The sequence below is a fragment of the Salvia miltiorrhiza genome, chromosome 7, assembly GCF_028751815.1.
Source record: "Salvia miltiorrhiza cultivar Shanhuang (shh) chromosome 7, IMPLAD_Smil_shh, whole genome shotgun sequence".
NCBI lineage: Eukaryota > Viridiplantae > Streptophyta > Magnoliopsida > Lamiales > Lamiaceae > Salvia > Salvia miltiorrhiza.
The window spans coordinates 44,001,675-44,009,792 of record NC_080393.1 but is presented as its reverse complement, the minus strand read 5'-3'; the positions used below and the strand labels follow the sequence as shown (position 1 = coordinate 44,009,792).

Sequence of the window (8,118 nt, the reverse complement as noted above, 5' to 3'; positions counted from 1 at the left end):
CCAACAGTTGAGATGTATTCTTCTATCTGACTTAAGTGAAGAATCAAGATCTCGGTGACTCATAAATCTTAATACTAATAAGTATTCAGATATATGTTAATTCGTATATCACTTTGACTTACTATGGGCGAGAGTTAAATACTAACTCGAGTACTCTGTATCTTGGGTGATAGCGGTTAATATATGATATTTGACTATCTGTATTAGTACCCGTATCCGGTATAGGATAATGACATCCCCTTAAGGAGCTCAATAAGGTTTATTACGCTAAACCCTGCAGGTTGATTAAGTTCAGGCGTAATAATAAAGATTGAGTGGTACTGCTTAAGGAATTATTAAGAGATTAATTAATTTAAGCTGTCAGAGCTCTAATTAATTAATGGATGTCGGATATTTTAAATACGGAGATTTAATAAGTCTAAATACAAGCCCCGACTCATCACCGGCAATAAAGGGGTAAGTCAGTATCGGTTCTCTAGTGGAATGAACTGATATTTATAAATTAATTATGGTCTGGGCTGACCATAGATAAATTAATTTATTTGAGGCCCATCTTTATTCCTTGTATCTGGTCCCTGGGCTGGCCCAATGTCTCCTAGCCCAAGTAGGGCAGAAATCGCCTATCACAAAGAAAGAAGCGCCCCATACGTATTTAATTCTCTATTAAATACAGCTGTCAGCTCTCAGGAAAATACACTGATAAAAATTAGGGTTTTGAGAGCAGAGGGGGGCGCAGGAAATCGTGTGAGGCATTCTGTCTTGGGAATTTCCATAGCTCGTTGTCCATCCAACGTTGGGAATTGAGCGGGATACAGTCGAGAAGATCAGAGCTGGAGTCTGAATCATTCGACACGATCATCAATCATCTGTGCATCCGATTCTCAAGTAAGTTTTCCTAACACCTGTGTGCAGCTGTTAAATTCATAGGAGCATGTTAGGAATTAATCGTTGTATGATGAATTAATAATAATCCAAGAAACGATCATCGGGCAATCGAGTATTAATTCAATTTAATATTCCTTCAATTGGTATCAGAGCCCAGGATTAATTTCTTGGCTCTATTATTAATTTGTGTACGATTAATAATATGCGTTGTTTTTAACTGCTGTTGTTCTTCGTGATTCGTTGATTCGTGGGATACGTCGGTTTGACGTTGTAATTGTTTTTCCACCACGAGAAAATCCGTGGTTAGATTAGATTTTCGAATTGTATTCGTTTTTCTGTTGTAATCTGTAATTTTGGAGAACAAACGAAGAACACGAAGAACGGGGATGAGGCTGTTTGCCGAGGGGAGGGGGCAGCGCGCGCCTGGGCAGCGCCTGCGCGCTGTACGCGCGGCGTGCCTGGCGGGCGACGCACTGCCGCTGCCGTTGCTGCTGTTCCGCCCACGCCGAGGTCTGCTGCTGGAGACGCCGAGGGTGCTGTGCAGGGCTCCTGCGTGGGCTGCTGGTGGTGTGCAGGTCGGGCGAGAGCGAGGAAGCAGGCGGCAGGGGCTACGCGCGCTCGGGGCCGCGCCTGCGCGCTTTGCGCGCTGCGCGCCCAGCGGGCGGCGCACAGCCGCTGCTGCCGCTGCTGTTTCTCTACGCCGGGGGCCTGCTGCTACCTGGGCTGCGCGAAGGAGCATGCTGGAGGCGCCGAGGACCTGCTGCTGGAGGCTGCCGACCGGAGAAGATGGCAGGCAGCGGCGCCGCTCTTGGCAGCAGAAAGCCCTAGGCGGCGCGAAAAGGGTTCCCAAACCCTAAACCCAGACGCGGGTCGGTGGCGGGTCAGACGGGTCCTGAGGCGGGTCGACGGGTCCTGAGGCGGGTCTGGGCTGCTCCTTGCGGTTCTGGGCTGCTCCTAACGGGCTGGGCGGCTGGGCCGCGGCTTTTAAGCCCAAATTGCTGGACTGGAGAGTTTTGGGCTGTTTTTTGGGCTGTTTTTGCCCATTTTTAATTTCTTTTCTATTGTTTTATTGTAATAGATTAGAAATGGGTTTCCACGAATGGGTCACGAAGAATTTTAATTCTTTAATTATGTTCTTTGCATGTCGTGGTTGTTAATCCCTTATGCTCTTTACTTGCTTTTGCACGTCTTTGCTTGTTAATATTTGTTTATTAATTGCGCTTAGACGAGCATGATAGTAGGTTTGCCGTTTTCTTAAGCATGTTTTAGAATTCTGCGAGCATGATTTACATGTTGCGTTCTAGAGAAGCATGTTTAGGTTTATGTGCTTGAGCATGAACAAACCTTTTGAAAGAAAAAGACTAAGCAGTTTAATAATTTTTATAGTAATTAAAAATTATTTTAGACCTCCACATGCGGTCTCTAGACAAAGTGATTAGCAATATGAGTAACGGTCCACCCCACGTGGCTTACTTCATATCTGTTTCTCATAAGTTTGTCAGAAGAGGTTTCTATAAAAATATTTAAACCATTGAAGTAGTGGGAGTTATGCAGTAACGGTCCACCCCACGTGGCTTACTTGTATAATTTTCATAAGTACTTTGGAGAATGGTATTAAATAAGATAACCAAGAAAATTAAATTGAAAGCGACATGGTCCGCGTGAGTATGTTAATTTCGAGAATTTAATTTTCAAGGTTAAAATGTGGTTATTGCTTAGATATCATATCAAGTACAATGTACAACTTCCCCACGAAGTCCCTTCTTGATGATGATATGGTCTAGTTAAGGTGCCAACTATTAATTTCCTTTGTCAAAAGGTTAAGTTGACATGGATGGAAATTAAATGACTAGGTGAATAGTCTGGTTGAGGAGTTCGTGTGTAACTGTCCACCCCACGTGGCTTACACATGAGATTCTTTGAGCCGTTGGAGGTTTCATTAATATTGTTTTATCAAAAGGTTACAATATTATTGTTACGAATTATATGCTTTTCATGTTCTTACATGTTTAATTGTTTACTTTCAGATATGTCTATGTCTCCGATTATTAACATTCTAGCAAACAATCCTCTCATCGGTCCTAATTATACCGAATGGAAACGCCATATTATGTACATACTTGACGCTGATGAGCACAGTTTTGTGCTTACCACTCCACGTCCCGCGGCCTTAACTGATGGGTCGACTGATGCAGAACGAGAGGCGCATAAAAGGTGGCACAAGTCAAATAATATGGCCAAGTGCTATATTATGATGACTATGTCACAAAATTTGCAACTCCAGCATCAAGGCATGGACGATGCAGCGACCATCATGTTAAATCTCTCTGAGGTTTATGGGGAATCTGAAAGATCTGCTCGCTTTAACATCATGAGAGAAATCTTAGGATGTGTTATGAGCGAGGGCAGTTCTGTGCACGATCATGTCATGCATATGACAAATCTGTTTGACAGGCTTGATCTGCTAGGAGGGGGTATCGAAGGCGAAGCCAAGGTCGATATCATCCTCAACTCTCTCCCCAAATCCTTTGAGAATTTCCGTCTCAATGTCGTTATGAGCAAGGTCAACTATACTCTGAATGAGTTATTGAATGCTCTAGTTGCGGCAGAGGGAGTCATGGGCTCGCGTAAAGGGAAAGAGGTCCTTGTTGCTGCCAAGGGATCTACTTCTTCGTCGAAAGGCGGGAAAAAGAAGTGGAAAGGTCCAAAGGGCAAGCATGACAATGAAGCTAGTGGGAGCGGTAAAGCCAAAGCAGATGGCCCTACTGGCGGTGTGAAGAAGCCGACCGAAAAGGGGAAGTGCTTCAAGTGTGGCAAGGTTGGGCATTGGAAGAAAGATTGTCCAGTGCTCAAGGCAAAGGGACAAGGTACGTCACAAGTTTTAGTAACTGAAACATGTTTAGCTTCGTTTTCTACTCATTCGTGGGTAGTGGATACGGGGGCAACTGATCATGTTTGTTACACCTTGCAGGGCTTCAAGCCAACAAGGGAACTGGCAAGTGATGAGATCACCATCTCCATGGGCAATGCGTCGAAGGTCGCAGCTGTTGCTATTGGAGATTTATCTTTATGTTTTGGTGATGACATTTTAGTTTTGAGAGACATTTTATATGTGCCGGAGTTTCGGCGGAACATAATTTCTGTTTCAAAATTGTTTTTGAATGGATATTCTGTTGTTTTTGATAGAGGTGTTTCTATCATGAGAGATAACAAGACTATTTGTTCTGGAATTTTGAACAATTCTCTCTATACTATTACATGTCCAATTAACAACTCTGTCCATGTTGCATCTACATCACAAATCCTTCCAAATCCGAATAAGAGGAAGTATTATTCTCATGAACAATATACACATGCATGGCACCTAAGGTTAGGCCACATCAATCTAAATAGGATCCAAAGGCTCGTTTCAAATGGAGTCTTGAAAGACTTTCAAGCTGTTCCATTTAGAACCTGCGAATCCTGTATAGAGGGAAAGATGACGGCAAGGCCTTTCAAGGCCAAGGGGAATAAGGCCTCGCATGTGTTAGAATTGATTCACTCTGACTTGTGTGGACCGATGTCCACTAGAGCTCGTGGAGGGTATGAGTACTTCGTCACTTTCATTGACGATTACTCAAGATATGGGTATATTTATCTACTTCAACGCAAGTCTGAATGCTTTGAGAAATTCAAAGAATTCAAGGCAGAAGTGGAGAAGAGGAGGGGTAAATCTATCAAGTCATTGCGGTCTGATCGCGGTGGCGAATACCTCGGAAACGAATTCTTACAGTACTTGTCGGAATGTGGGATTACATCCCAATTGACTGCACCAGGTACTCCCCAACAGAATGGTGTAGCAGAGAGAAGAAACAGAACTCTTATGGAAATGGTACGATCAATGATGAGTTATGCATCTTTGCCTATTTCGTTTTGGGGATATGCCTTGGAAACAGCGGTTTATTTGCTGAATAGGGTACCGTCCAAATCGGTTCCTAAAACTCCTATCGAGTTATGGTCAGGGCGTCAGCCCAGCTTGAACCATATAAAGGTATGGGGTTGTCCTGCATACGTGCTAGACAAGGAAGCGAAGAAATTGGAACCCAGGTGCGAATTAATGTTGTTTGTAGGATATCCTAAGGAAACGAAAGGTGCTTATTTTTATAATCCTAAGGATCAGAAAGTGGTTGTTAGCACCAACTCACGATTCTTGGAGCATGATTATATAAATGAGCACAAGTCTAGGTCCGAGATTGTCCTTCAAGAAATCGAAGGCAATGGACAGGCGATTCCATCACCCCAGCCAAGTGTGCAAGTGAATGCACCACAAGACACTGCACAAACCATTGTCACAGCTGTACCACCACCGCTTCGTCGTAGTGGGAGGGTTGTAGTTCAACCCGATCGATTTATGTTCTTGGGAGAATCTTCGGATCTACTCCCTGTTGATGAACAAAAGGATGTCGACCCTGATAACTATAGACAAGCGATGAAAGATCGAGATGCAGATTCTTGGTACGAAGCCATGGTTTCTGAGATAGAATCCATGGGTGCTATGGATGTATACGAGAAGACCGAACTACCAGATGGCTTTGTAGCTATAGGTAGTAGGTGGGTATACAAGAGAAAGAGAGATTCGGATGGCGAAGTCGCAGCTTTTAAAGCTAGACTGGTGGCGAAAGGTTATACCCAGGAACAGGGTATAGATTATGATGAGACCTTTTCGCCGGTTGCCATGCTCAAATCTATCCGAATACTCCTTGCCATAGCAGCCCACATGAACCTTGAGATTTGGCAAATGGATGTCAAGACCGCTTTCTTAAACGGTTTCCTTGAAGAAGGAAGGGACATCTATATGCAGCAACCTGAAGGGTTTGTGAAGAAGGGCGAAGAGCATCTTGTGTGGAAGCTTAAGAAGTCCATTTATGGACTTAAGCAAGCTTCGAGGTCATGGAACAAACGTTTTGACGAGGTCATTAAATCCTATGGATTTACTAGTTGTGAGAACGAGAGTTGCGTGTACCGTTTAGATGCCAATGGTGACGTGGTTTTCCTTGCACTTTATGTAGATGATATCCTTCTCATTGGCAACAATGTTGAGCTATTATCGGACATAAAGAAGTGGTTATCCGAACAGTTTCAAATGAAAGACTTAGGGGATGCAGCGTACATCCTGGGGATCAAGGTCGTTCGTGATCGCCAGAAAAGGATGTTGAGCTTATCTCAAGCGTCTTACATTGATACTGTGATTGCTCGTTTTAGCATGCAGAATGCCAAGAAAGGCTTGCTACCTTTTAGACATGGCATTCCTCTGTCTAAGGACATGTGTCCTAAGACGCCTAGTGAGGTTGAGGAGATGAGGAAGATACCCTATGCTTCCGCCGTAGGTAGCCTCATGTATGCGATGCTCTGCACGAGACCTGATATTTGCTATGTCGTTGGCATGGTTGCAAGATATCAGTCGAACCCTGGACCAGGACACTGGACTGCGGTAAAGCATATTCTCAAGTACCTGAAGAGGACTCGAGATTATAGGCTAGTTTACCAGTCAGACAGTCTATTTCCTTTGGGTTATACCGATTCGGATTTCCAGGCTGACCGGGATGAGAAGAGATCTACCTCTGGTTATGTGTTTACCTTGGGAGGTGGAGCCGTATCATGGCGGAGTGCAAAGCAGAAGTGCATTGCAGACTCCACCATGGAAGCCGAATATGTAGCTGCTTCGGAAGCTGCTAAGGAGGCTGTATGGTTCCGGAACTACCTCTTGGATCTAGGAGTGGTCCCTAATTTGCCTAAGAGTATCATAATTTATTGTGATAACTCGGGTGCAGTGGCAAATTCCAAGGAACCCAGGAGCCACAAGGCGTCAAAACACATAGAGAGAAAGTACCACATCATACGAGAAATCGTAAACAGAGGAGATGTGCTAGTAGAGAAGATTGATACATTGGAGAACCTAGCTGATCCTTTCACGAAAAGCTTACCGCAAAAGACCTATGAGAAGCATGCTCGAGGGATGGGATTGCGGTTGATGCCACCCACTTAGAGAAAAACTTTCAGTATAAGTGGGAGAGATGAAGTGAAGTTTTGTAATAGCTAGTATTTAGACACATTGTATACTAAAAGTTTTGCTTTAGTATAAGTGGGAGATTGTTGGATTTGTATACTGAAAGCAAGAACTTTATGCTTGTATACAATGATTCCTGTTATTCACTATTCTTATCTCCTATCTGATTGTGTTCATGATTGCATATGTATGTTCTTTATCTCTGTATAAGTAGATTATATGGTGTGTTGTAGATCACAGAAGACCATATAATTGGAATAACCTTAAGAGATATAATATGATCACAGCCGAAATAACTCTAGGACAAGTTATTGGTTTAGGCTGCAGTATAGATGGAAGTAGTTTGTCTTGGCTACTTGTCTATACTGGTACGTCATTACGTATTGATAGGACCAACAGTTGAGATGTATTCTTCTATCTGACTTAAGTGAAGAATCAAGATCTCGGTGACTCATAAATCTTAATACTAATAAGTATTCAGATATATATGTTAATTCGTATATCACTTTGACTTACTATGGGCGAGAGTTAAATACTAACTCGAGTACTCTGTATCTTGGGTGATAGCGGTTAATATATGATATTTGACTATCTGTATTAGTACCCGTATCCGGTATAGGATAATGACATCCCCTTAAGGAGCTCAATAAGGTTTATTACGCTAAACCCTGCAGGTTGATTAAGTTCAGGCGTAATAATAAAGATTGAGTGGTACTGCTTAAGGAATTATTAAGAGATTAATTAATTTAAGCTGTCAGAGCTCTAATTAATTAATGGATGTCGGATATTTTAAATACGGAGATTTAATAAGTCTAAATACAAGCCCCGACTCATCACCGGCAATAAAGGGGTAAGTCAGTATCGGTTCTCTAGTGGAATGAACTGATATTTAACCTTAAGAGATATAATATGATCACAGCCGAAATAACTCTAGGACAAGTTATTGGTTTAGGCTGCAGTATAGATGGAAGTAGTTTGTCTTGGCTACTTGTCTATACTGGTACGTCATTACGTATTGATAGGACCAACAGTTGAGATGTATTCTTCTATCTGACTTAAGTGAAGAATCAAGATCTCGGTGACTCATAAATCTTAATACTAATAAGTATTCAGATATATATGTTAATTCGTATATCACTTTGACTTACTATGGGCGAGAGTTAAATACTAACTCGAGTACTCTGTAT

General features: G+C 42.6%; 1 protein-coding gene across 1 annotated transcript; it reads left to right on the top strand.

Annotated features, from left to right (window-relative positions):
- The first annotated feature begins 3,482 nt into the window (after nt 1-3,482).
- LOC130996276 (glycine-rich RNA-binding protein RZ1C-like) lies at nt 3,483-4,269 on the top strand. Its single transcript, XM_057921789.1, has 2 exons — nt 3,483-3,752; nt 3,857-4,269. The coding sequence occupies exons 1-2, from the start codon at nt 3,503-3,505 to the stop codon at nt 3,886-3,888; spliced, it is 282 nt and encodes a 93-aa protein (XP_057777772.1). The 5' UTR covers nt 3,483-3,502; the 3' UTR covers nt 3,889-4,269.
- Nucleotides 4,270-8,118: the final 3,849 nt, after the last annotated feature.